The 27382-nt window shown below is 46.3% G+C and overlaps 8 protein-coding genes across 8 annotated transcripts; 6 read left to right on the forward strand and 2 right to left on the reverse strand.

Moving 5' to 3' along the window:
• Positions 1 to 1979: 1979 nt before the first annotated feature.
• Positions 1980 to 2405, forward strand: PADG_06782 (uncharacterized protein; the record flags this gene model as incomplete). The annotated part of the gene is made up of 2 exons (XM_010763931.1): positions 1980 to 2132; positions 2193 to 2405. The coding sequence occupies 2 exons, from the start codon at positions 1980 to 1982 to the stop codon at positions 2403 to 2405; spliced, it is 366 nt and encodes a 121-aa protein (XP_010762233.1).
• A 2632-nt stretch (positions 2406 to 5037) lies between these two features.
• Positions 5038 to 6474, reverse strand: PADG_06783 (uncharacterized protein; the record flags this gene model as incomplete). Its single annotated transcript, XM_010763787.1, has 1 exon — positions 5038 to 6474. The coding sequence occupies one exon, from the start codon at positions 6472 to 6474 to the stop codon at positions 5038 to 5040; it is 1437 nt and encodes a 478-aa protein (XP_010762089.1).
• Positions 6475 to 8217: 1743 nt separating this feature from the next.
• On the forward strand, positions 8218 to 11587 carry PADG_06784 (uncharacterized protein; the record flags this gene model as incomplete). The annotated part of the gene is made up of 4 exons (XM_010763932.1): positions 8218 to 8502; positions 8573 to 8840; positions 8911 to 11075; positions 11186 to 11587. The coding sequence occupies 4 exons, from the start codon at positions 8218 to 8220 to the stop codon at positions 11585 to 11587; spliced, it is 3120 nt and encodes a 1039-aa protein (XP_010762234.1).
• A 1116-nt stretch (positions 11588 to 12703) lies between these two features.
• PADG_06785 (ubiquitin ligase complex subunit HRD3) lies at positions 12704 to 15631 on the forward strand (the record flags this gene model as incomplete). The annotated part of the gene is made up of 4 exons (XM_010763788.1): positions 12704 to 12761; positions 12812 to 12973; positions 13054 to 15006; positions 15120 to 15631. 4 exons carry the CDS (start codon positions 12704 to 12706, stop codon positions 15629 to 15631), a joined length of 2685 nt encoding a protein of 894 aa, XP_010762090.1.
• A 391-nt stretch (positions 15632 to 16022) lies between these two features.
• On the forward strand, positions 16023 to 16891 carry PADG_06786 (uncharacterized protein; the record flags this gene model as incomplete). The annotated part of the gene is made up of 2 exons (XM_010763789.1): positions 16023 to 16718; positions 16805 to 16891. 2 exons carry the CDS (start codon positions 16023 to 16025, stop codon positions 16889 to 16891), a joined length of 783 nt encoding a protein of 260 aa, XP_010762091.1.
• A 959-nt stretch (positions 16892 to 17850) lies between these two features.
• PADG_06787 (uncharacterized protein) lies at positions 17851 to 20277 on the reverse strand (the record flags this gene model as incomplete). The annotated part of the gene is made up of 3 exons (XM_010763933.1): positions 17851 to 19688; positions 19753 to 19839; positions 19905 to 20277. The coding sequence occupies 3 exons, from the start codon at positions 20275 to 20277 to the stop codon at positions 17851 to 17853; spliced, it is 2298 nt and encodes a 765-aa protein (XP_010762235.1).
• A 750-nt stretch (positions 20278 to 21027) lies between these two features.
• PADG_06788 (uncharacterized protein) lies at positions 21028 to 22972 on the forward strand (the record flags this gene model as incomplete). The annotated part of the gene is made up of 2 exons (XM_010763934.1): positions 21028 to 22753; positions 22845 to 22972. 2 exons carry the CDS (start codon positions 21028 to 21030, stop codon positions 22970 to 22972), a joined length of 1854 nt encoding a protein of 617 aa, XP_010762236.1.
• A 1904-nt stretch (positions 22973 to 24876) lies between these two features.
• Positions 24877 to 26426, forward strand: PADG_06789 (uncharacterized protein; the record flags this gene model as incomplete). The annotated part of the gene is made up of 3 exons (XM_010763790.1): positions 24877 to 25023; positions 25085 to 26289; positions 26384 to 26426. 3 exons carry the CDS (start codon positions 24877 to 24879, stop codon positions 26424 to 26426), a joined length of 1395 nt encoding a protein of 464 aa, XP_010762092.1.
• Between the last annotated feature and the right edge of the window lie 956 nt (positions 26427 to 27382).

The following is a 27382-nucleotide window of genomic DNA, read 5'->3' on the forward strand; positions in this document are numbered from 1 at the left end:
TGCTGTTTCTTTCCGACTAAGGGGTTGGTTTGAATATTTCTGCTGCGATACCACCTATGTTCATCCGTGTGCTCCCTATGTAGCCCCCCCTTTTTACCTCTTTAAAGAAAACTTCTTTCAAGACAGCGAGAAGTTGTCTTTGATGGTTAGAAGAATTAATCAGGAGCAACAGGTAACTAAATAATGACATATCTGATTGAATTCATTTCCCTCAGACCCCAATTTGGCACACGTGACCATCAGATGGACTTCAAAGTCAAACATCGAACTATCTATCCCCAACGACCCTTTGAACCTTCATTTAGTGGTTGTAACCCCATGGTATATAAACTGCAACATTACACTAAACATCTGCTACAAGTCAAAGCCTAATACCTACAAGAATCTTCTCAATAAACATAACACCAACCACTATCCCATTTTCATCATACATCTCCTCGGTCAAACATGCCAGCACAACCCCTGTATACGTGCGCCCCATCTAACTAGGTAACTGGGCCATGCTATCTCTATTCACCAACTTCTCCTTAATCCCCAGCCCGGCCCCCCCCCCCCCCCAAACCTTCTTCTCCTTCTCCACCACGCAGCACGGCAAATGACGTGCACAACTCGATTTCCAACAGACATACGCCAAGACTGTATATGTCATTGCTGCATCTTGTACTATTCCTGCGGCCACGGGCCCTGGCCCTGGCGGCTCGGGTGGTGTTGGCATCGATGTCTTCTGGGTATGCAGTGCGGTCTAATATTACCGTCTGGCTGGTCTGGGCGAGTGTGGCGAGGCGGAGGGAGGAGCTATGTACCATTTTGCAGTGATTTGAGATGCAATTTGGGGGCGGGATCGGTAACTTGGATAGCGGGATTTTCGATGTAGGGGAAGAGGCATGGATGTGTGCTCGGATTTCCTAGACGGTCTGTTACGATCTGCGTTGTCGACCACCGTTCTATTGGGTGCGTCGTTGATTTTCTCGCTGGCAACGCGGGCGAAGATGATGTAAAAGGATGGGTCGAAAATGGAATGATTCCAAGTCCGATATCAACGCTTGTAAACGCCGCTAGCGCACACTATACTTCATCTTGGTGTGCTTGTTCAGGATGAAAATGTCCCGATAACCATGGCCAACATCGATGCCTCTGGAATGCTCTGTTGCGGTGTAACTCTCCAGCAGCCAGAGGGAGTTGTGTAATTTCTACCCCAGCGTCTCTAGGCATTCCTCCTGGAAGCTTAGTAGGCGCAGGTGACTTTTGACGAACCCGTGTTAAGGTTGGCGTTTATTTCGGTCTCTAGCCAGACTCCATCGACTCGAAGAACGAGGCCCTCCAGGCCAATGTCTGTGGACTTGTATGCCTGGACAAGACTGATGATACGTTTGCTGCATCTGTGATAGGTTAAGTATCAGCAGAATTGCCCCCCCCCCCCCCCCCCAGAGGAGAGGCTTGACACTATGTTGGGTGAAGATCCTGGTAATGATTTCTACTGCTTGGACTTGTGCAGTTCCGCTTGCTGCCAATTCCATCTGACCGGAGAGCAAGATGATCCCACTGCCACTCCCTGATTGACTGAGGGATACAGGACAATCGTTTTTCAATTAAAGAAATCTCTAGGTAGGATTAACGATTTAAGGTGGGTTATCATTATTATCTAATTCAGCTATTTTACAGGGATGATAGAATGATATATTCCCGGCTGGATTTCAAACCTGTTGAGGTTGGTATTTAACCCAAGCTACGATAGCCTGACAAATGGAAATGGCCCTCCTTGCAAACGGTTAATGGTGAGGTAGGGAACATCACCGCCAGTCAATTGGTGAACAAACGGAACGTTAACCCAACCAGCTGCTTGCGATATTCATATCCCAACTGCAGAGCCGCTGTGGGGAAATCCTCAAAGTTGAGTGCCAGCCTCATCGTGATCTAGATTTCATGTTCGTGAGGTATGTGTTCTCTGGACCAAACTTAAAAATGATACATTCATGACAATGCCTATTTGCACTGATCTTCTCCGAGAGTACACTCCGGATCGGCCGTTAAATGGAAATGATATATTGTGGTCATCTTTCAGCTTGACATTCGCCTTTCTGACTCGGCCCTCCAGCAGCGTCCACTATTTACAACAGCCAAGTGAGACCTTGGTACGAACAAAAAAAATCTCATATTGTAAACTTTTTAACGCACGATGACTATTATATAAGATCAGTTGTCAAATCTGGCGTTGCTGGTGGTGGAGGGTAGATGGCGATTCGGAACCAACGGAAGGTCTTACAACATGGCAAGACGTGTTGAAATGGCCAGACTCCGGAAATCAATGCACAGAGGAGGAATACGAAATGCGATCCCATCAGAAGCTACCGGAGGATAGCAAACTGGAGAGGAAATTCATAACCAGCACAAAATTCCCTCTTTAGCAGATTAAATATTCACTTGGAATCCGGTCCGAATACAGAGAGACTTTGCTAATAGATTAAAGAGTTAATTGAATAAGCAATATATATATATATATATATAATGTCAGGTTGTTGAATATATAACATTTTAAATAAAAAGAATTCTTAACGAGGTTTATATAAATTATAAAGCGGTTTTATAAAATGGTTTAAAAATAAGAAGATTATGTCAGGCCTATCCGCCTTCTTACGTAATCCGCACTGTATAACGTAACCAATCACTCAACTGGCCAGATCACTCAACTGGCCACCTCCCCACTATACATTAAACAAATCTTTAAATTCTGCCACCACTATATTAAATTATCCATTAAAAAATTATATACAATTAAATCCTAGCTCTGCAAGCATCCAGGGGCCCTATGTCCAGTATTCCCACACTTGCTGCAGCGTGCTGGTGCTCACTTTTTAGTGGGTTGATTTGAATCCTCCACCTCTCTATCCACCATCTGCTGAGCAGTCTGAGCAGTCTGAGCTCTAGCTAATCCTTCTTCTCCAGTCAGAATTCCTTCCTGACCTATGTAAACACGGCCTTGTCCTCACTTGCATTTCTGCTTCTCATTTGCAGCTCATAAAGCCTTGTTCTCTTGAGCCAAAAGAGCACCCCCATGCATAGCTAGTTGGCACCCCCAAACTAGTTGATCTAGAGCTTGGTTGGTAGGACTAGGCAGGCTTTGTGTACGATGCTTGATAAACTGCTTGAGCTTGTTGAATTGGCGTTCCAATTGGACAGCATTTCAGGGAGTCTTTGGGGTCCAGAAGGCCTGAGATTCATGAGATGTGCCTGGGGGACTTGATGTATGTAGTTGATAATATAGGTGTTCAAGAACCTCCTCTGCATTGAATGACACTAAGTCTGTGACTCTGAATTCATTCTTAATAGTTATATTCTTCAATGCCTTCTTTCTAGCAGCAGAATATAGTTCTAGAAATTTCTTCTTATTCATATGATTAATGTCAAGTCTTATGCTAGATTCAATCTGCTTGCAATATGTCTTCTTCAGAGAGACAAAGCAGCTCACATCTAGTGACTGCAGCAGATGAGAAGAATGAGATGACATATAGAGAGCTATAATAACATTCTCTCTGCAGAATTGATCAAATTCAGCAGTGACATGACTTTCATGCTCATTTAGAATCAAGAGTCTATATCTTTCAACTGTATAAGTCTGAGTATGCTTGTTAAACATCTCTTTCAGTCATATTAGATCAAGCTGATCAGTGGTTCAGTCATTCTCACTAATCTCAATTACTCAATCTGCTGGCAGGTTTGTATACCATGAAGTCTGATGTAGCTTGCTCTTGAGAATAATCATTGAAGACAGACTTTGTTCTCTTGCATTGACTGACTCAATCACAGTCACTCATTCTCTATTTTCTGACTGTATAAGAGATGTCTTTCCAGCTTTTTCTGATCTAGTGATCACTAAGATTGTTAAAATAATTCTCATAAAAAAGTCAACTTCATCAAAATTATATATATTCTCAGATAGAATTTCATACTTCTTCATGACATTATTCATCATTCTAAATCATCTCTTTATAATCTCTGAATCTTCACATAGAGCTCACTGATGATCATATCTGTGTGTGAGTCTGATCTTCAGCTCAGAATGATGTTTAATAAATCTCTGCACTCAGCATTCTTCAATGCTAGAGAATATGCTAGATTCACAGACTTTGAGTAGCTCAATGGTCATATATCATACACTTGCAATTCAGAGGGGTAGACCTCTCTCATTCATGAAGATTATTCATTGAACTAGAGCTTCTTCTTCTGTAGATGTCAATTTCTGATGTTGAGACTGAGATTTCACATGTGGAATGCCTTCATGTAGTTGATTGGATAGAGTGACATGAAAGACATCATAGGCCTTAGCAGCAGCTTGAATGCTAGAAATTTGCTTGATTTCATATACTTTAATGATTAAAAGAAGTTTTTCTTCCTGATTAGAGGCTTGAATTTTCATTGTGATTGAGAAATTGAGCTTTGATTGTTGATGATGAGTTGAAATTGAAAAGATGACCAGTTGAGTGATCTGGCCAGTTGAGTGATTGATTATGTTATAACTTTCATGTAGCTAGTGATCACTTCATAATCAATCAAGCAATCTATCCTTCACAGATTAAATGCAGTTTAAGATAATAGTAGGAAATTTATCTTTTAGTTTTTACTTTTGCAGTTTATAAATCACTTTCATTTGCTTTATTAACTCAATTTACTGATCACATGGCGAGTCAAAAGCTGGAAATAGCTACTCTTACTGCTGAATAGCACCCTAGAAACAATGGAAGTAGGAAGTCTGAATGCATGAATTACTGAGCTACTGCTACTAATACAATTATCAGATAATTAAAAGAATAACTGGGCCATGGATACAGCCTTACCTGATTGAGGAACATGTCCACTTAGCACCATTTTCAGCATTGTACTGGCCAAACTTTTCTTCATGCACCCTTGCTCATTACCGCCCATGCACCTAACCACGCACTAATAGTAGCCTTACAGAAATGATGTTTAGCGTCTTGCTCTTGCCACCCGCTACCTACTAATTATCCATTCATTCTTCTTCATCCATCTTCGGGCGGCCTTTCATTCAAACGAGAATTCAAACATGCGGGTGTCGCTGGACCCATTCTCAGCAGAGCTGTTAGAGAGTTTGCGAAGCTTTTCGCGAGCTTGAAGGCAGCTGACGTAAATTTCGGAGAGACTCTCATAGAACGACTCTAGGATCTCAGCGCGATGTCCCTCAGATATACGCGAACCAGCTATCTCGATGTCCGGATACTTCCAGGGGAAGTAAGCCTTTGCATGTGTTCCTTTTGTACAGAACTGGTGGCCAGTACGACTCAGACTTTTCAAAAACAACGCGCAAGCTAGGCATGACAATTTGGAGACGCCAATGTAAGGGATTGCCCGCCCGCTAGCTAGGAGATGCAGGGCCACCGCACACTCACAATGAACAGGAGCCTGGACAGTGTCTTGGTTCTCAAAGCGGCTGCGTATGACGGCTCCAGGTTGATCGCAATCATCTGTAATCAACTTGAGGAGGGACGTCGCGGCGCGATGCAGAAGAACTTCTTTGCAGATGTCATTCCAATCGCCCGTTGGGAGAGATATTGGGCGAGGTGCGTTACTGAGCTGCTGAACGTGGATCTTCATTCGGTTGAGATACCGGCGGTACAGGCGTGGGGATCGTGCATACTTCAGAAGTGTATCTACTGCACGAGAGAGGGAGACAACTTTCTTAAGAAATCGTTCCAAAGGGAATTTTGTTTCAGTGATAACGAAGAGTTTAGCCTCCCAAGCATTAATTCTCTGTATCTTTTGTAGTGCGACGTCCACCTGGCCCATGCCATCCACAAGCTTTGCCATGTCTTTTGGATCGTGATTATTGTTTTGGTTGACGACTGGAAGAGCAAATCTAAGCACATTCCGAATAAGTCGCAAATGTCCAATCAGTTCGCAGTTATCAAGGTCCTTGGAACGCGGGGAACTGTCAACAATATCAACATATTCTATAAACGCGCTTGCACGAGACGTTCTTGCCCAGGGTTTGTTGAGCCGTTGACGTAATTTTCGGAGAGAAAAGAGGAATGCGTCTTTTCGAAATAGGTTGCTCTTCTCTAGTAGGTCATGTGGCAGTTGATGCTCATCAATACATGGGGAGGGAACCCGGTCATCAGGCGCTGTTTTCTCTAGACGGAAATTTGCAAATTCCTGTCCGAGTTCATGCAACTTGTCCAGGAGGAAGCGGGCGTGCTGGAGGGTACGGTCAGGGAGATCATTGTTGGATGCGATAGTCAAAATGATTTCTCTGTCTGGTTCTTGTCGTTGCTGGAAACCCACTGCAATTACCTCTCCCTTTGGCTTTGAAACAAGAACGTTTGCAACAGCATCCAGAACGACAGTCATGCGGTCGTGAATTGGATCGTCCAGTGCCATGCATTCTTGACGAGGTGGGTCTTGCCCATTGACCTCAGTCAGGAGAGCGACTAGCAACTCAACATCCGCGGCAGTATTCGGCATTATCACAAACTGTGAGTAGCAGGAAGACAATATGAATGAAGGCAATGAACGGTTTGAATGTATGCAGCTAAAAACCGGTCAAGGGTGAACTGAAGATGACTTCTCAAGGGCGTGAACTCGCCACAACCAATCAATACCTGAAGCGGCCGCTCTAAAACACGTGTGCGCTAGACCGGATGTGGTAGAGGATTGATCGTTTTACTAAGTTAAATTTTGAAAACTTACAAAATATTTAAATAATGAATATTAATACAAACTAAGTATACTTTATCTTTTATATAAATATATAAATAATAAATATAAATTAAGCTAATTAAAATATATCTATGTATTTTCTATTTATTTAAAAATTCAAAGCTCGTAGTGTAATGGGCGTGCTACCGAATACGGCCCTAGCACTTCCTTAGAGAACAAAAAGACGAATTCGTTAGAAGGAGAAAGGAAAAGAGAAGTGTTCTCGAAGGAAAGATGAAGGCCGGCGAAGAGTTTTGTACGAGTCAGAGCATAATTTGGGCGTAAGCATTTTGGTTACAAAAAGGGTTAATTAGTTAGTTATCAACCAGGCGTTAACTAACTAGCCCATTGCATGAGTTTAATAGATAATTACACAATAACTACTAGCATTATAATGCAGTAAATGTGATACTATGAAACATACTATTTGTACACGCTCTCAGCATACTGAAAATAATTCTGATGTAAATAACTGATTTTTCTTGATAATTATTGTAAATTTTGATTATAATATTAAAAGTGGAGAGGTGTGCAATTAGATGGTGTGAATGAATAATGGTAGATTACATTTAAATCAGCATGAGAGAATACATTGTCACTCTTGATCTCCCTTGACTCTACTAAATAACAACCTCAATATTGTGCAGCAGTGTGCAGAAGCAGATCATATGAAATCACAGAAACATTTGTGCAACTGCCGCGCGGCTGTAAGAGGACTGCGTGTAGAGGTGGGCATTTCTTGCTTCCTTTTTAATATGTGTTAGAATTGCATTTGACCCCACCAGGCACAAAAGCTCTTACAAATTCCCTCAGGGTTATGTTTCCTCAGACGCTGTTTAAATCTGAAGAATGGTGTTCAAAATCCAAGTCAACAAGTACGAGGATGAAGGGCAGAGTGGATCCAGTGCAGGAAAGCTATTTCTGCTATTGTGCTGCATGAAAGTGGGACAAAAAGAAAACAACCTCAAAAAGAGGCCTTGTTGATCTGAGGCCAGAGTAAGCATAATTCTACTAAACTCGCATCTTTCTGCCCTCTTTCCAAATATGCCGGAGCCCTGCGTATGCGTGGAATGTTTGCTCAATAATTATGGAGAATTGTAAATTGGCCTAAATGGATGCCACGGATCTGGCCATGTTATGTATTCATGGTTGGGATGGCTGATAAATGAGCTGCAGGAATCGTCCAACCTCAAAATATAATTGCGCCACATGGCAAAAGTTTGACCAGTTAAATGCAATTCAATCTCCCAACTTCATGTTCGCGGATCGACGAGATCTACCAAATTTGGTCATATTACCTGTGGTCGTGGCTTGTGGCTGGCGATGGTTGCATGGATGAGCTTTCTCAATGCATGATGTAGGGGTATATATCAATCAAGGCTCTCCCTGAACTCACTCTGGACTCAAGCTGTAAACTGAACTTGGAATGCTGAATATTTTTAGGCTTTGCCTTAGATCGAAAAAAGTAAAAGGAAAGTCAAAAAAAAAAAAAAAAACAAGACCATCAAGATGGGATCTATGAAGTTCGGATCAGGGACTCTGGCAGCTGAGGTTGACTATCTCAAGGAAAACAATCCAAATCAGTTGTTTTGCATCCACTCTATTTCTTCCGACATCTCGCAGGGATGGCGCAAGGTTACAATGAAGGACCTGTCGGGCGCGGTGGATTATCTAGCCAAGTGGATTGAAGAAAACGTGTCTCCAGGATCAAACCAAGAGACATTGGCATATCTTGGATCGAACGACATACGCTACATTGCCTTTATCCTTGCCTGTATGAAGATTGGACATATAGTAAGCTTCTACTCAGAACTCTTGTAATCAGATGCAAACCACTCTAACTAAATGGAAATGGCAAAACCAGCCATTGCTGCTCTCACCCCGAAATTCGTCGGAAGCCTCCCACCACATTCTTGAGAAAACTGGTTGTTCGAAGTTTGTCTATAGTGTGGAACGAGAGAAGCAAGTTCATGAAATGCAAAAAGGAGATCCAAACATCAAGGCGTGGACAGCACCGGAGCTTTGGGGGGTTTTCAACAATGATGAAGTCCCGTCGTATCCCCTGAAGGGGACGCAGCCAAGAGACGTAGAGGATGAGGTTGCTCTAATCATCCATAGTTCTGGAACAACAGGTAGGTTAGAAAATCTTAAAACGCAAAGCTAATTGGTGACCATATCAGGTTTGATACTAAGAAGATGCAGGTTTACCAAAGCCAGTGCCACTTACCCATGGATACATCGCCGCGCAGAATATGATACAAAAGATGGCAACGCCACCAGGAAGATCGAGCAGCCTTTTCAGTGTCACTGAACACGGGAAACTAGCTGTTACAATGAGCCCATTCTTCCATTTTATGGGCTTACTTATGTCGATTGCCGCAATTTGTGGCGAGACACCATTTGTGCTGAGTCCAGAAAAGCCGATGACGGCTGAGTTGTTAGCCACAATTGTCCGCGACACTGGAGCCACAACAGCGGTTCTTCCTCCGTCAGTTGCAGAAGAGCTCTATGCCTCCAAGTTAGGACAAGAGACTTTGGCTAAGTTTCATTTCATCGGAGTTGGAGGCGCACCGCTGTCACCGGTAATTGGCGACAAACTCTGCAAATTGACTCACGTCCAGAGTGTACTGGGTGCAAGTGAAAGTGGCCTGATCGCTTCGCTGAAGGCAGAAGAACGTGAAGATTGGGAGTATTTGGAATGGAATCCGTTCTATGGGGTTGATATGCAAGACCAAGGGGATGGGAGCTTCGAGTTGGTCATACCACGAGGAGAAAATCGGCACGTCCATGGCATTTTTCACACATACCCAGATATTCAGCAGTACCACACGGGAGATCTTTTTTCTCCTCATCCACAGAAGCAAGGGCTATGGAAATATATTGGTCGTGGAGACGATATAATAGTTCTCAGCAACGGAGAGAAATTTAATCCAACAACCATGGAAACCATTATTCAAGGGCATCCCTTGGTGTCAAAAGCCCTTGTTATAGGACAAGGGAGATTCCAAGCAGCTCTCCTCTGTGAGCCAAATTGGAACGATTGGCAGGGAGATGAAAAGGATTTCATCGAGGAAGTCTGGCCCATGGTGCAAAAAGCGAACGTGGGTGCTCCGAGCCATGGCCGCCTTATGAAATCAAAAATTGGCCTGTCATCTGTTTTAAAACCTTTCAAAACCACACCGAAGGGGACTGTCCAACGACGCATAGCCACGGCAGACTACAGTGACGAGATCGAAGCGTTGTACTATAAGTCTGACGACGAGATTGTTGGTATCCCCAAGGATGCAACAGTAAAGGAAATTCTTCCGCACGTCAAGGAACTAGTGTTAAAACTGCTTGAGTTCCAAGAAGTTGGCGACGATAGCGATATATTCTCTCTAGGTCTTGATTCACTACAGTCCCTCCAACTTGGCCAGGTTTTACAAAGCGCGGTCCGTATTCATCACCCACAGCTGAGTAACGAGGCATTCTCTAGCCGTCAAATATACTCGCACCCATCTATATTTGCTCTTTCACGCTACGTGTATGACCTCATCCAGGGCAAAGACACGGCAGATGAGAACAGGATGGAACCGGTGGACGATAATGAACGATCCTCCAAGCTTTCAGCTCTAGTAGGAAAATACACCGCAGGTCTAGTTGAGAAGCATTCAGTAATTCTTACCGGCTCAACCGGATCGCTCGGCAGCTACCTGCTTCATGAGCTACTTCTAGATCCCACGGTCGCTAAAGTATATTGCTTAAACCGCTCAGAAGATGCAGCTTCCAGACAGGTGCAGAGTTTCCAGGAAAAGGGCTTAACATCCACCGGATCTTTCGCTTCTAGAGTTGAATTCCTCCATGCCAAATTCGGAGATGAGCGTCTTGGACTTGCAAACGATGTTTATGACCGGCTTCTCCAAACTGTTGATACGGTAGTTCACAACGCTTGGAAGGTTAATTTTAACCATCAAGTCGAAGCATTTGAACAGCCACACCTAGAAGGAGTTCGTCGACTTGTTGACTTCAGCATCTCCAGCATTCATCGTGCCCATATCCATTTCATATCCTCGATTTCCACAGTGGAAGGGTGGGATAGCGCCAAGCGCGGACCATTGATCCCTGAAGAGATATTTGAAGATGCCGACGTGGTAATGCGTACAGGCTATGGAGAATCCAAGCATGTGGGAGAGCGTGTCTGTGCCTTCGCCTCTTCTCACTGTGCTGTACCCACTAGCATCCATCGTGTTGGTCAAATTGGAGGCCCAACAACAGAAAAGGGAATGTGGAACAAGCAGGAATGGTTTCCATCCTTGGTTGCAACCTCCAAAACTATAAAACAGCTTCCATCATCCCTTGGCACGGTATCAGTGGAGTGGATTCCCGTGGTGCGTTGCCAGAAGTCCCAATCGACTCATAATCAATTCTCGTATCATTCAAACCGACTGGGAAAGGATGTGAGCTTTATTGATGAGATGGCTAATTCTCTTTGATGTAGGACACCATTTCACGAATAATCATCGATATAATTCGGTCAAGGAGAAAGACAGAAGAGGAAGTTCGTTGTGCTGCTTTCCATCTAGTTAACCCAACCGCCTCCGCATGGGAGTCTCTTATACCAGCTATTGAGAAACATTTCCCTGTGGCGATTGTTGAACCGCGAACCTGGATTGCTAGCCTTGAGGCCATTGCGAACCCAACACAGAGAGATCTTCAGCAGAAGCCGGCATTGAAGATTCTTGACTTCTTTCGCAGCGTTTTCGCTGCGGGAATTGATGGTCATGGTAAGCCTGCGGTCCTAGAAACTCACAAGACACAGGAAGCGAGCATAACGATGCAACGGCTTAAGCCAATTGACCAAGAGATTATGAATACCTGGATGTTGCAATGGCAGTTCTGATGATCCCAGTTGTAAAGGCGGAATGGTATGGGATGCCGCGCTCGTTTACGGAGTATATTTGTCCATTGCCATCTCCGACCTTTGTATATGTCCGAAATCTCTAGGTGGCCACATAACGATGCGTTGAGAACCCTAGCATCACTATTCATAATTAGAAGCACAAATTTGTACCCACGGGTCTCTCTTCGACCCTTCCCGTTCCAGCTGGGGATGCATATTCAAAGTCCCGATAGAACTCCTTCCATGAGCGTGCCATATTATCATGATCCTACGCGAAGCTTCAGCGACCATGATAGCTTCTAGCTGTTCCACGTCAAATTTGCAGTCTTGGTACACAACAGTAAGGGATAATTATGCATCCGTATCTAGCCATGAGAAGCGCCACGTTTGGTGCCCTTGTTAATAAGTTTAAATGTATCAATTTTGACCTCAGCACTTGAAAAGGTGTCGTCCGGATATTTGGCCTGTCTAGTGTAGACGAAATAGCGAACCACTGTAAATGGCAAGAAGATTTAATTTTTGATCACAAAAAGTCAGATATCTGTAAAAGCCTATAGAGAAGAACAAATCGCACTAAGGCAATTCTCTTGTGACCGTGTTGGCAAATGCTTGTGGTTAGAATATCCTGGCGGTCCCCAAAGCAGAAAACGCGGCAGAGTTGGTGATTCGGCAGGGCTCTTAAAGTTGCAATTCTGTCTGTTATTCTAGACCATGGGAGGCTTTTGGCAGAGCAGGGAAGCCAACGACAATTAAGGCAGTAGAGCAAATGCTGCTAAACTCACAATTGATGGAGTGTAAAGGAACATGTGTATGGGTTCCCAGGCTGTAGTTCGTCATTGTTGTGTGGGTTGGACTGGGGTACATCGGCCCATCAAAGCTCCGGTGTCCGAGGTACCAGCTAACTAAATAGTTTATGTGGCCAGATATAGCCCAAGCTTCAGCTAGTCGCAAAGTATTTCAAAATACCAAAACTCCGTACGTACAACGTCAGAACAATGCATTCTACGCTTTTCACAAGCACTGTCGATTTCATTTCATTTGTGGCATGAGTCGCAATGACCTACTCTCTTAGAATCATTTCTTTGTGACAGCAGGAATGATGAAGCGGCCGAGGAGATGGCACATACTGCCTATAGCTCTCTGTTTGTTACCCCCGTTCTCTTTCGCTCGCCACGTATTCCTTTTTGCAAATGGGACGATGAAGCTGATATATACAATATCCAGTATTACTTCAGATATTGGCTATACAGGCTCAAGATGCACACGATGAAACTCGAGCGACTACGGATATCAGCAACACCTTTACCCCGTCCGAAACTAGGCTTCCCGATGAACTTCGGCTGCGAGCCCGGGGAAAGGGGAAGGGGGCGGATGGGGAGACCAGTGGTGAGTTTTTAAAAACGAGAGGACATGGGAGAAGAGAGAAGGAAGTTAAATAACGGTTTCGCTTTACTTCTGGTTTTCAGGTCAACCATCTGTTGAAGCAGCATTGAACATCCTCCGCTCTGTGAACGTCCCTGCCAATCGACATGACCGGCCTTCCGGCTTCCTTGGATATACGAAATATTATGCGAGAGAGGCATTTTACTTATTATTCATGAACCGCCCCCACATAACTGTCGACGGACACTCTACCAGAGGGACCGATAAACTATCCCCCGAACTCGAAGAGGCAGTGTTGCTCCTTCAAGATGCAGTAAACCAAGACCACCCAGATGCAATATTTCTTCTGGCGGAAATGAATTTTTATGGAAATTTTACCCATCCACGGAACTATACCCGAGCATTCGAACTATATAAAACACTCGCAACGCTGGAAGGCAATAGCAGTGCACAATATATGGTTGGGTTTATGTATGCCACTGGGATAGGAGGGGCAGTCGAACGGCATCAAGGCCAGGCTTTGCTCTATCATACATTCGCAGCTATGGGAGGAAACATTAGATCTCAAATGACCGTGGCATTTCGCCGGTACCTTGGTATCGGAGCACCTCGTGATTGCGACCAAGCAGCGCTTTATTACAAACAAGTAGCAGACCAGGCAATGGCCTACTACAGGTCAGGCCCACCTGGAGGCCAAATGCTCATTAGAGAGTCTTATAACTGGGCTGATGACGAAGGTGGGGTATATGGCGAAGGCGCAAGCGTCTCAAGCTCCGGTGCAAATGCGAATAGGGATGGCCAGAACTCAGGTTCCGATGCAAGCCTTGAAGATGTGCTCGAATATTTAGATCTCTTGTCGAAGAAAGGCGATGTAAAGGCCACATTTAGCCTGGGTAAGATGTATTACGAGGGTTCGAAGAATCTGAAGAGAAATGTACGGAGAGCAATGCGATATTTTGGGCTTGTCGCAAAAAAATACTGGACGAAGGACGGCAAAATCATCTCCAGCCACCCAGTAGGGATTGAGAAGACTGCTGCAAAAGCGGCCGCACACATTGGACTCATGTTCCTGCGTGGGGAGGGCACTGAGCAGAATTTTGAAAAAGCGTTAACCTGGTTTCAGCGAGGAATACCTCTTGGGGACCCCATGTGCCAACACTACATGGGCTTGATGTATTTGAATGGATATGGAGTCCCCAAAGACGGGTTGAAAGCTGCGGCTTATTTCAAGGCGGCATCAGAACAGGACTTTCCAGCATCTGAAACCAGGCTTGGTGCTCTATTCCTTGACCAGGGCGATGTGGCCACGGCGACACGATATTTTGAGTTAGCGGCTCGATACGGTTGGATCGAAGCATTCTATTATCTTGCGGAAATTGCCGAAAAAGGGATAGGAAAGGAGCGTCATTGTGGCGTGGCGACAGCTTACTATAAGATGGTGGCTGAAAAGGTCGAGGCCATACATTCCTCATTCCATGAGGCTAATACCGCATATGAAAATGGCGACAAGGAGACTGCCTTGGTTGCTTCAATGATGGCAGCAGAGCAGGGCTATGAGAATGCTCAGGCAAACGTAGCGTACCTGCTGGACGAGCAACGTTCTGTTCTTCCACTTGATTCAATATTGCCCCGGTCCAGGAGTCGCCGGCCATCTTTGCTCCGGAATGCTGCTTTAGCTCTTATATACTGGACTCGTTCTGGAAGGCAAGCGAACACTGACTCTCTTGTAAAGATGGGAGATTACTATTTCTATGGCTACGGGACGCCGCCTGACCTTGACAAGGCCTTTACCTGCTACCATTCAGCTGCGGAGGGGTATCACAGTGCCCAGGCGTTCTGGAATCTGGGTTGGATGCATGAAAACGGCTATGCTACGGAACAAGATTTCCATATGGCGAAAAGATTCTACGATCTGGCTCTTGAAACCAATTATGAAGCTTATCTACCCGTTAAGCTCAGTCTAATCAAGTTGCGAATACGGAGTTTCTGGAATAAAATAACGCACGGAAATGCCAATCCCATCCGAACAGAACCAGGTGAGTTGTAGCTGATTGCTTTTCGACTCTAGTTCATCCTACCTATCCGGGCATCCTTGGAGTCGAGTTCCTTGTCCATGTTCCATTGACAAGTTTCCTTCTGCACCATCTAGATGCGAAACCCCACCGATCATTTAAGGAATGGATTACAGCTTTCATCACCTATGACGAAGAGGAAAACGAGGATTACCACAAACACAAACACAAACCGAAACGTCAATCCAATCCTGATAATCCGGATGGCGTCTTTTCCGAAGATGGAACCGGGACAGATGCCATGGACGAAAAAGTCATCAGTGACCAAGATAAGAATTTCTACAACGAGTATGATATTGATTTTGACGACGAATTCTTTGATGGCTTCGTTATCCTTTTGTTAGCAGTGATATTGGTTATCCTCGTGTATGTGCGGCAGCAGCGAGCCCTACGACGTGGACGTCAGGAGAACCAGAATGCTGCCAATGGCAGAGCTCCGGCAGGGATTGGAACAGGGCAACCAGCTAATAACCCTGCGGGGACTGAAGGTGCCGTCGATAGACAACAAAGGCAAGAGGATAGAGGGCTTTTCCCCCAGCCTGACGATCCCGAGTTCGCTGCTTGGGTTGCTGGTGGGGTCGGCCACTAACTAAATGGCCCTTGGTTTGTTTTTTTGTATTTGATTCGATTTATACAATGGGCAGGAACTCGGATAAAAAAGAGCATTTTCTTATTGAAATGTATTCTTGTGAATAATGTTTTAACTCGCCGTATTTCAGAAGTTCAGGGCAGAGTCTTGTTTGTTGCTGTTGCTCCACGGTTGGTTGGTTTGTGCCGTTCCAGGTGATGTCATAGTATCACGTGTGGCAGAAGTTCTATCTTATCAGATCGATATGAGGCAGTTGACACATTCCCAATTACTGCATTGAAGTAGCTACAGCATTCCGCGTATTTATTACAGATATACAACGTGTAGAAGCTTGCGTCTGTAGCTGATACTCATTACAAGTTACGTGCTCGTTAACTCCTTCACGTCAAGAATGTCCTACCAAGCTGCCAAACGCCGTCGAATCGACCAAGCTACGTCTACACTCTTCAAACCTTTTAAATCACCTCTCCGCAAACAACTTGAAAGCACATCCACAGACAATAGCGGAAAGAAAGACACGGAGTCAGATCCGAAAGCTGCAACTGATGCTCCCAATTCTCCCGATACATCCGACAAGCTCTCTTCCCGTACCCAATCCGAAGTTATAAAGAAACCTACCACAATCCCACCAGCTCCGCCGCCAACAGCGTCACCATCATCACCAAGTGTGCCATTAGAGCTCATCACCCTCCAAAGGAAACACTCTGCCCTGACAAGTCGTCTTATAACCCTGCGCGCAGAACTCGATTCAGTCAACCAAGCGCTGAAAGTTGAACAGTCAGGACAAGACGCGGAGCTTGAAGTGCTGATTGCCAAGTGGAAAGCAGCGAGCCGAGAGGCGGCGGAAGAGTTGTTTGTCAGTGCTGAGAAGAGGGTGGAGAGGATGGGCGGCGTTAAAGGGTGGAAGGAGAGGATGAGGCAGGCACAGGAGAAGAGGGCGAGATGGGATGAGGATGTTCGTGCTGTTGGAGATAGGGAGGATTTGGAGAGTGAATGGGATGAGGAGGTGGAAAGGAAAAAGGCGGAAATGGAAACGGATAGTGAAAATGTAGGTGGTGGGAATAATGAATTAGAGGACGAGGATGAGGTCTGCTGATTCTTCCTTTAAACCTTGTTCCATCTTCTTCAATTTTCTCCATTTGGTATATCTAACGATTAATATTTTCCTCTCAGAGCTTTACGATGGATATGATGCTCAAAAGTTTGAATGTTGAGCTGGATATCATCGGGTTCGACAAAGACACCCAGCAATGGACCTGAGAATTACGAAATTTATATATCGGGGATAAGCCGAATATATAACTGACGTTATAAACAATTTATCCAGTTTCGGACGGCTCACACCCGTGAGGTATATGAAAAGTAGTATCCTAGTCAAGGTAAGAGCCCTCCATTCCCGGAGAAACTCGTTCACTCACTAGATTGAACGTACATTTCTCCGCAATGACTGATTGATTGCTGGATTCAAGTTCCGACTGTGTAGATGTCGCCGGCCAACCAGATTCCCGAATTTCTGTTTTCGAATGAGCACTCCAGTATATGGAGTAAGAACTGAATATAACATAATTTCTTTCTGCTCAGTATCTCTTAGAACTGTAACAATATAAGTCATATTCATAACTACATGCAATGTCCTTACCATTCAGGGAGAAAGGGATAGTGGTCTCTGAAACACTCGAATTGCACAAGCGGTCCTTTATTTCCGTTGTCCCAGGTGAATAACCTAAGTTTTCCCAATGCATTTGTCGCTTACCATTTTTTGTGGAGTACTGACCGTAGTGACTAATAGGGATGAGGGACGGTCCGTAAAGGTTCTGTCAGTCAGTCCTGGTGGCTGGTTGGTCGGTCGATTACAAAAATCTACGGGAAAGGGCAAGACTAAATAATAAAGACAGATCCAATCGCTAGAAATGTGATTAGAGGGGCGTTAACTATCGTAATAAGAAGGATATCTACCTCCTCCGTTGTAATCTATGCGGGTGCAGTACTAAGCAAACAAATATGTTGTGAATGCATTAAAAAAGAAAGGAAAGGAAAAAAGAAAGGGCCCATGAATCAAAATAGGAGAAAGCACATGAAACCAGTCCCCACTTCCCCGCACCCCATATGCATGCAGTCGTCAAGGTTCAGCATTAAGCACAAAAGTAATAATACAATACATGCACTGGCATCCATCGTTGACTCGTAGGTTATATTCTAAATTTTTCCGTCCTCAGTATTCACGACAGCTCCATGCCATCATCTTCATCTCCATCGCCATCCTCAAGGTCATCCATCCCGGGGCCAGGCGTACTACCAACCACAACACGACTTCGTTTATTATCCCTCCCTGAACCAAGCACATCCAACTCGCCAGCTAACTCAAGTTCATGTCCAGGAATCACTCGCCCCTCCATATCCACTACTTCGCATAGCTCCATCAAGCTCTGCCTGCTTAGACTGCGGAATCCCTCAGTTCTGACAATGCGACCCCAGTTCGCAAGGCAGAACGAGGCAGCACGACGCTTCAGCCATTCCTCATTCGTCCTTCCAGCACGATCCCAGATAATTGCAGCATTATTGACGTCCAGCTCCCGACTGAGTCGATTAACGCACAATAGCCGGAGTTTAGGCATGTCGTAGAGGTTAGCCATTACCAGCATACCAGCCACTTCAATGATATCAGAGCAGTACTCTGGATGGCCCGCGATGCTGTCAGTGTATAGGTAGTAAAGGAATGCTCGGACGAAAGAATATGGCTCAGGGATGTGCATTCTTTTTGTATGATATTCTGCCATTTGAGCAGAATATAGACGTTTAAAGTGCGGCCACCGGGCTTGTAGGATGATCCTGTGGACATGGATTGGCTGAGAGGTGCAGGCGCTGTTTGGAACAAAGATGGCTTCATTTTGGGAAGAGGGCAACACGGTTGATGAATCACTAGATTCTGAGTAATTAAGGTCATCGCGCTCAGCGGTAATGATAAAGTCAGTTCCGCTACCATTTTCGGGAGGTTGGTCGAATACAGCAATTAGGTCAGCGCCAAGCCCTGTGCAGCGGGGAGATTCCTGTCGCTCCGGCGCAAGTATTCTAGCGTGCTCTGAATTCTCAAACGCAAGGTCATTCCCTAGCAGACCATACCGCTCAAGATCAATGGGAAGCACTTGGTTCAAACGATTTTCGTCACCAATACCAGTTCCATTTGTCACATCGAGGCTACATCCCAGTAGCCAAGCTTTCGTACCGTCCTCGTTAAGAGTACAATAATGCCAGCGGTATCCTGATTTGAAGATCTCCGGTCCATCTGCCAGACGCTGCCACCTTAGCGAATCGAGCTCCAAAGACGCCAGATTGCAATCCCAAGGTCGAACGGTCTCGGACGGGGTGACTAGGTCAAGAAGAACGCCAGAGGAATAAACATGGAAGTGGGTTCCGGAAAGAAGCGTTGGTACATGGGGACCAGAGCGGAACTTGAGAGAAGAAATCGCCCCGGGAGCAGTGAGTTTTCGGCGGTTGAAGGCTCTTACTTGCACGCTAGCTGAATTGGCAGCATAGCCGCTGGGACGTCCTTGCACGGTGGCAGGACTATATTGGGCTCCTGGGCTGTCAGTCATTCTATCGAGCGTTCCTAGGGATTCGACGGTACCTTGAGAGGATGACATGCCGAAAGACGGGCAGCCTTTCAAGTCCAACCACCAAAGATCGGTGCCTCGCTCCATGTCCGAACCAAGGCCCCCGAAAACCCAAAGGCGGCCTCCCCAGATCCACGCGGTGTGGTCGAATCGAGCAACAAAGCTCCACGAACGGGACCAAGTCCAGGTTTTCAAGTCGAGATAGCATATATCGTCGAGAATAAAATTGGTTTCACCAGTTATTCCTCCAACAACAAAAAGTTTATCCTCGTAAACCACCGAGGCATGTCGAGCTCTTCCGCGAGGGATTGGTCCTCGAATGTCGGGGGATGCCCACGTGGATGTGGCAATATCGAGAATAACCACATCAGAGAGATACTCATGGTGTTCATTCTCGCCGCCAAACACAATAAGTTTATTGCCTTGGTACAGAGACGCTGTATGGCCTGTACATGTATCTCGTCAGCTTGGATAGCAATGAACCATAAAATTTAAAAAGAGACAACAAACCCATCCGAACACCAGGTATGTCGCCATAATTATCGACTAAGGTCCACTTGAGGGCCGTAAGATCCAGCCGGAGGACATGATTGTAAACTGGATAGGTTAAAATCAGTAACGCTTCCGAAAGGAGTTTGTAGACTTCAGAAGCTCTCTCTGACCTTCATCTGTGTACTGATCGAAGCCTCCAAATGCATAAATTTGGTTGTTTCCACAGTAGGTTACCGAAGCATTTACCAGACAGGCAGGGAGTTGTCCGTTGGACTTCTTCACTGCAGGACGATAGCTATCACCACTACCACGGCGGGCCGTAGGATGGCTAGTGGGCATAAGATAGGAGTTGGTAGCTTGTGCCGCCGAGGACGACAACAGCGACGAGACTGGCGTTAAGTTAGAGGAGGTTAATGTAGAAGAGCCACCCCAGCTGCTGCCACCACCACCACCACCACCACCACCACCACCATTACCTCCATGCTGTGACGAATAGGATCCACTTGCAGCTCCAGCAGCCGGTGTTAAATGTTCGTGAGCCATCAGGGGCAGAAAGTTAAAACGCAGGAGCTTGACGAAGAAGAGTTACGCAGTCAAGCTGATTCCAAAAGTGCCATACGGTTCTGCGACGACATTCCCATCGCACGATATGGGTAATTTGAGACGTTGGAGGCCAAGACGTAGTGAAGTCGTCCAGTTAAGAGGAAGTGGTTGGCGGTTGCGGCTCTGCAGTGATGAGCAGATGATTCCAATGCTATTTCCAAAAAGGGAAGGCTTGGCAAAACTTAGACTAAAGCCTTGGCACTGGCACAATAGCTACAAGACGCTAACCCAAATATAGTATAGTGTATCTCAGCGGCCGTTGCTGTAGAGATCAAATGGCGCTAAGGGGGGTGTAAATATTTATTTGCAGCGGGAGCAACATCGTGCTTCAATTCTTCTTCCATTCAACATCACCTCCTTTTCACCCTCTCCCTCTCCCAAAACCTATACACTTACCTTTGCATCCTCTACTTCTCTATCCCCTGCATCTATCGCATCCAGTACCTTGTATCTTTGTTGAGCATAGCTATTCCAAGTTTATTAGATCATCCTCTATTTCGGACCTGATTACCCCTTGTTGAGCATATACTTCTCTGCAACGTCTAGATTTTTTCTTCTTCTTCTTCTTTTTTCTCTTTTTTTCATTTCCAAACATCAACAGCCACGAAGATTCTGGTCGTAACTTTGGATTGACTCATTGTATTGTCTATTTGCTTTCGTTTCAACAAAAGTCATTCGCATTTACTTACAATGGCAACGGCTTCCGTATCAACACCATTGAAGACCCATCATGGTCTCTTCTCCTCCAAGACAGCTGGTGGCCGCATGCCCCTGACACCGTCGCCTAGGTCCAGAACGGTCAGTTTGGCGACGAACGTGTCGAACAAATCCTCTCCCTTCACCCCACCAAAGCAATCCTCAGAGATCCCGCGCGTGGCTTCTCAGTCGATTTATGGTGGTAACCTTTCTTCACACTTCGCCAAATCTGTATCAAGAACAGTATCAAGAGGGACGCACCGAGATTCCCCCAAATCCAACATTGCCAAAGGCAGAAACTCTCCCCGTCACCTGGAATTGGGGGTTTCTGATTGGTCCTTGACCGGGACTGGTCCAGCCACTGGACAGACACCATCAAAGAAGAGGGAAATTCGGTCTTCAAGAACCACGAAGACAACCATTCGACTTCCTCACAATACTGCGGACCGCTTCATTCCAAACCGGACTACCAGTGAAGGCCTTGCTACCGCGGGGGCCGCCAAGCCTGATGAACACCAACGCCCCAAGTCTAGTGAAGGATCCACAGTACTAGCTAATGCCGCTAGTGCCTTTAATATCGGAAGCCGCAGCGGCGATGACGATATCGCGAGCGCACTAGAGAATCTTGGCCTCGAAGACAACGACAACACGACTTCTTACACTCGCCCAGCGCCAGATGCTGTTGCATACAAGTCAACCCTTGCGTCCGCCTGTGACATTTCCTTGAACACTCGCATTCTCTCGTTCAAGCCCCCTCCACCAGAATCATCTAAACCCATTGATCTCCGCTCCCAATACAACCGGCCCCTCAAGCCGGCCAACGCTCAATCCGCCCAGTTCCGACGACGAGTACAGACCGCCCCAGAGCGTGTTCTAGATGCCCCCGGCCTTGTAGATGACTATTACCTTAATCTTTTGGATTGGAGTTCGGGTAACCAGGTTGCGATTGGCCTCGAGCGCAATGTCTACGTCTGGTCTGCGGAAAGTGGCTCTGTCGACTGCCTGCTCGAAACCTCACCCGACACTTATGTAAGCAGCGTGAAATGGAGTGGTGATGGAGCCTACGTTGGCGTTGGCCTCGGTTCCGGTGAGGTCCAGATTTGGGATGTTGAAGAGGGAACCAAGTTGCGGAGCATGTTCGGCCATGAAACCCGTGTTGGAGTTATGGGGTGGTCCAAGCATATTCTGTCCACTGGTGCAAGAAGTGGTCTCGTTTTCAACCACGACGTTCGCATCGCCCAGCACAAGACCGCTGAGCTTGTCTCTCACACCTCTGAAGTCTGTGGTCTCGAATGGCGCTCCGACGGTGCCCAACTGGCGACCGGTGGCAATGATAACCTCGTTTCCATCTGGGACTCCCGATCTCTCAGCGCTCCCAAGTTCACCAAGACCAACCACCGTGCTGCTGTCAAGGCTCTCAGCTGGTGCCCATGGCAATTGAACCTCCTCGCCAGTGGAGGAGGATCCTACGATCGCCACATCCACTTCTGGAACACCACCACTGGCGCACGTACCAACAGCATCGACACCGGCTCCCAAGTTACCAGCCTGCGGTGGAGCAACCACTACCGCGAGCTCGTCAGCTCCAGTGGATTCCCAGATAACTCCCTGAGCATCTGGAGCTACCCATCCCTTGTCCGCAATGTTGAAATTCCCGCACACGAAACCCGTGTGCTCCACAGCTGCCTCAGTCCTGACGGTCAGATGCTGGCCACTGCTGGTATGTCTTAATCCCCAAGTACCCTAAAGTCACCCCCTTTCCCCCCCCCCCCCTCCTCCTTTCTGCGTGCTGACACTTTCCTATTTCCTAGCTGCCGACGAAAGTCTGAAATTCTGGAAGATTTTCGAGCGCAAGGCAGGCACCGTTGCTGCCGCATCACGGGAGGGAGCTGTTGGATCCAAAGGTAGCCAGATGGCTAAGCAGATGACCATTCGGTAATCGATATTAATGTGTCATTTCTGATGGGACGTGTTTTGTCTACTCGAGTCGTTCTGCATCACTCAGGTTATCAGTATTGCAATGCGCAGGGCGTTTTTCACGTTTTTCATTCTCAGCTGCTCTGCTTCTGCTTGGCCGTGGGACCAGGGGTCAAGAGCGTGGACTCAGCGTTCTGAGCAGGGCGTTCTTCTCCCTTGTGCTTCTTTCTTCCACCAGATTGGTATAACTAGTTTTCGATTTGGGCTTTTGAGTTCCTCTCTTTATTCTAGCTTCTTGTTGATTGTTCCAAGTTTATCAATGCAGTTTGTTTGTTACCTCTAGAGCCCTTCCGGATCACGTTGCTTCGCTTTCGGAAAAATGTTCTTCGACCTGCCTTTCGGTGTTCTTTTAAAGGTACACTAGGTATCAGTCAATCAGCATGTATAGAGCACCATAGACATCAAGAGAACAACAAAATGCTTTTCTTCTGGCTTATTGACAGCGCATGAAGATCGTGTCCTCTGTATGAATCTACTGAGAAGAGGCATTCCACTAACTAACCCCGGGGCACTGCAGAAACTGGAAGCACCAAGATCTTCTGCAAAATTGAATCAATGGATGATGGATGACGAGAACGTAAAAAAGGCAATTGTAGAAGTGGCACATGGGATTTGTCAGTTGCAAGATGTTGTTGGAATAATAAATACCATCCTTGAACCAAGTGAAGGCATTCCATGGATGGCAGAGTCTAGGTGTGCTGACTAATCGGGCGGTAGGTGATAGAATTTCCACTATAAATACAATTTCTCCCTTCTTCACCCATCCGACCCCAGCAGCCAGCCATCTGAGAAAATCCGCGACAACAGGGTCTACAGCACCCAGAACACTCAAAATTACCCAATAGAATTTGTACAGCAGGTCTAAAAAGTCAAAGGGATATTTACTGTGTTCGGTTTTACAAAAGCGTCGTGGATATAGGTAGTGGCAGGTTTCAGTCGAATCGGTCAGTTCTCCAACGGCGCATGGGAGCTGAGCTGAAGCTCTGCTAGGTGGCATCATTCCAACAACACAAAAAACCAAAAACCATAGGCACAACCCTCTTGCGCCAGAGGACGTTGCCCTACCTCAGCTGAACCCATCCTTTAAGCAGTATCAATTTTTGATCCGTATTCGGGTTTTTTTCTTTTTAAATTTCGTTTCCTCTTTCTTTTTTTTTTCTCCCTTTTTCTTTTTCTTTCCCGTTCTTTTTCACCTTCGCCATCCTCTCTATCGCAAGATGTCAAACCAGCAAGTGGTAAGTTAGGCGGGGCGTTGTTGGTGCTGAATATCCATCCCAACTCCCCTCCACTATATCATATATATCGATCCGGAGCGAATTCTGGGCTCACGTATCTGTCTTATCGATAATAGGGCGTCGTGTTTGATCGGGTGATTCAGGAAGTATGCGACTTGTCCCAGATTGACTTTGAAGAGGGCGGTGTGGACCAGCAGACACTGGAAGATTTAAGAAAGGTTAGCAGACTTTATTTATTTTCCCCTTCTGCTGCTATTCCTCAGCAAGCCAAGGAGATGGTAGCGGGACGGGCGATGATATATTTGCGTTGTTGTTGTTGTTGTTGGGGTGCGCCGCTTCGAGTGAGATTCCCAGAGTGGCAACCGAGGCGCGGGGTTTTTTTGCTTGTTGGGGGCGGCGGCGGCGGGTGGGATAAAGGACTGCTTAAAGGGAATCCAGGCCAGCTTTTATGCTGGGGTCACTCTGGGCCACTCTGGGTCGCTGGGCCGGGTTGCTGGGTTAACTCGAGGTTACTCTGGGTTAGCTCGGGGTGACTCTGTGTTACTCTGGGTCGCGCTGAGCCACTCGGGGTTCGCCCTTGCTGGCTGCTCGCTTGGCTGTGCGACTCGCGTCTCGGCAATATCCTTGCGCCATGACTAAGCATCCGCCGTTCCCGCCTTGTGCTCCGTTACCGCCTTTACTTTTCCCACGGGCCCGCAGAATACGGCCCCCATGGTGCTACGAGGACCGAGTACAACGTTTGATGTTTGCAGACCGGACTTTGTGTGGCGAATTTTTAGTTCGTTCGTTTAATTGCTTCCAATCATCTGCTTGATGCTAATATAGGTTATGCCCCCCAGGGATGGCGGAAGAAACTGTCCTCACTTGGGGTTGCCCACTTTCCCTGGGATCCTGCTCCCCAGCCTGCCCCACCTACCCCTCAACAACCGGCGCAACCTCAGCATCCACAACAACCACAGACCCCTATTCCTGCTGCCCCTGTCACGGTCCCCTCCAATGACCCTATCACCGCGACCCCACCCCCTCAACCCAATCAATTTTCCCAACAACCCCAGCAGCAACCCCAGCACCAGCAGCAGCAGCAGCATCAACATCAACAGCAGCAGCAACAGCTCCCCTTACAAGTCCCTTCTTCAACAGCTGAATCCTCAGTCACCGATGTTGGTGTCAAAACAGAATCGGGGTATCAACCTACCCCCTCAGGCTTGCCTCCGGTGAACCCATCAACTCTCGCACAGCAGCGTGCTGCAAATGCGTTGCATCAGAGATATGGAGCAGCGGCCGCTAACCAAGTCCATCAGCTACAAACACAGTCGCAAGCTGCTGCGTTGTCACTTCCGGGAGCACAGAAACTCCCCGGTGTGCCAGGTTCTTTTGCCCAGGATCAAAAGCCAGTTCAACAACCTCAACAATATCAGAACCTCGCTCAGCAGCAACAACAGCTACCACCACAGCAACATCACCAACACCCACACCAACAGCAGCAGCAGCAGAGACCCCTAGTGAACAATTCACAAACTGACGGCGCTGGTGATTCATTAGATGAATGGAAAGCCGAAGTTTCCCGCAGGAGGGAAGCTGCAGAAAAGGGCAAGGGTCAAGTTGACGACTATCTCCGTTCCTACGTAGAATCCCGGGGACTACAGCTTGAAGCCGGTGGTCTTCTAGCACCCCTGAGCGAACAGCCAAGCTTTGCTAAGGGCACAAAACGAAAGGCTCATCTCATGACTAACCCCTCTGGTGCCTCTGAGGGATTGGTTCCCGCTTCTGCCTCTCCATCCGCCAACCCCACAGTTACCACCACAGCCTCTGGTCCAGCTCCCTATGACGGGGTGGGTGGCTATAATGGCAATGCGCGGGGCGAGGAGGATGAGGACGCCATCAACTCCGATCTAGATGACCCGGACGACCTGCTTGATGACTCCAATGATGGCGATGATGCAGTTGGACAAGTCATGTTGTGCACATATGATAAGGTTCAGCGCGTCAAGAGTAAATGGAAGTGCACGCTGAAGGACGGGATTCTGACGTCTGGCGGGAAAGAGTAAGTTTAACTATTAACTATTTAAATCAATTCTCTTTTAGCCATTTTCTTGCTTCCATCTATCTGGTGTGGCTAATATTGATGTCTTTTGAAGGTATGTCTTTCATAAGGGCAACGGCGAGTTTGAGTGGTATTAGACTAGACCTTCCACTCCTGTTAATGTCATCTCTTGAGGATTTGTGGCATGCGCCCTGCAAACTCTTTGACTCCCTCCATCATCAGAATACCCGCTATCTACCAACATACCCATTTCCTTATCGTCTTAAGGAGACACACTCGCCAAAGAAACAATCCATCCATCCAATACCAATCAATAATTATATTCATCCATACAAATGATTACTTCGAAAGCTATGAAGCCACACATCATGCATTATCTGATTTCCCTCAACTATGTATTTTTGACATTCCAGTTCTTGTTTCTGTACTTTTGCCTGCTGTTCAATTTTCCATGTTGCCCTGATGAATTGCCATATGAGCCCTTGAACTGTTCTACCTCTTTTTTTCTCTCCATTTTTCCCCCTTCTTCTTCAAACCATCTTCCAATCCATAATTCTGGATCTTTGAAGCACAATGATCTCATTGGCTACGCTTCTTATTTCGCTTTTTGATTAGAGAGCATGTTTTGCAGCGTTGCTTTTCCCGTATCTCCTACCGATCTCTGCGTCTCATCCATGCCATTTGGCATGCGTTTTAAACTCAAACAAAACATCGTCGATTTTAAGTTGTTTTTAAACCTGAGAACAAGGATAAAATCACTCTGCTGCCATGATAATTTTTTTTCTCACAAGCCGTGGTGAAATTTGAACTTCATGGGTGTTATCTTAAGCCGACCTCTTCTTTTCTTAAGTTCCCGTCTTCCCCTCCTTCCCCAATAAATTTATCTTTATTTTTCAATCTCTCTTCTTCCATTTTCTCATACCATGTTGTATTCTTGTTTAATTTTACTATGATCCTTTTCTTTCCTACTGCTAGGATGTCCACAATCTCCATTTTGCACCTGCGCAAGGGAGGATTGAAATAAAATGAACAAGACGAATATAATAGGAAGTGAGCTTGAAACTGTAATATGAATTTGATTTCTTTCTCTTTT

The sequence above is a fragment of the Paracoccidioides brasiliensis genome (genome assembly GCF_000150735.1).
Source record: "Paracoccidioides brasiliensis Pb18 unplaced genomic scaffold supercont2.9, whole genome shotgun sequence".
Classification (NCBI taxonomy): domain Eukaryota; kingdom Fungi; phylum Ascomycota; class Eurotiomycetes; order Onygenales; family Ajellomycetaceae; genus Paracoccidioides; species Paracoccidioides brasiliensis.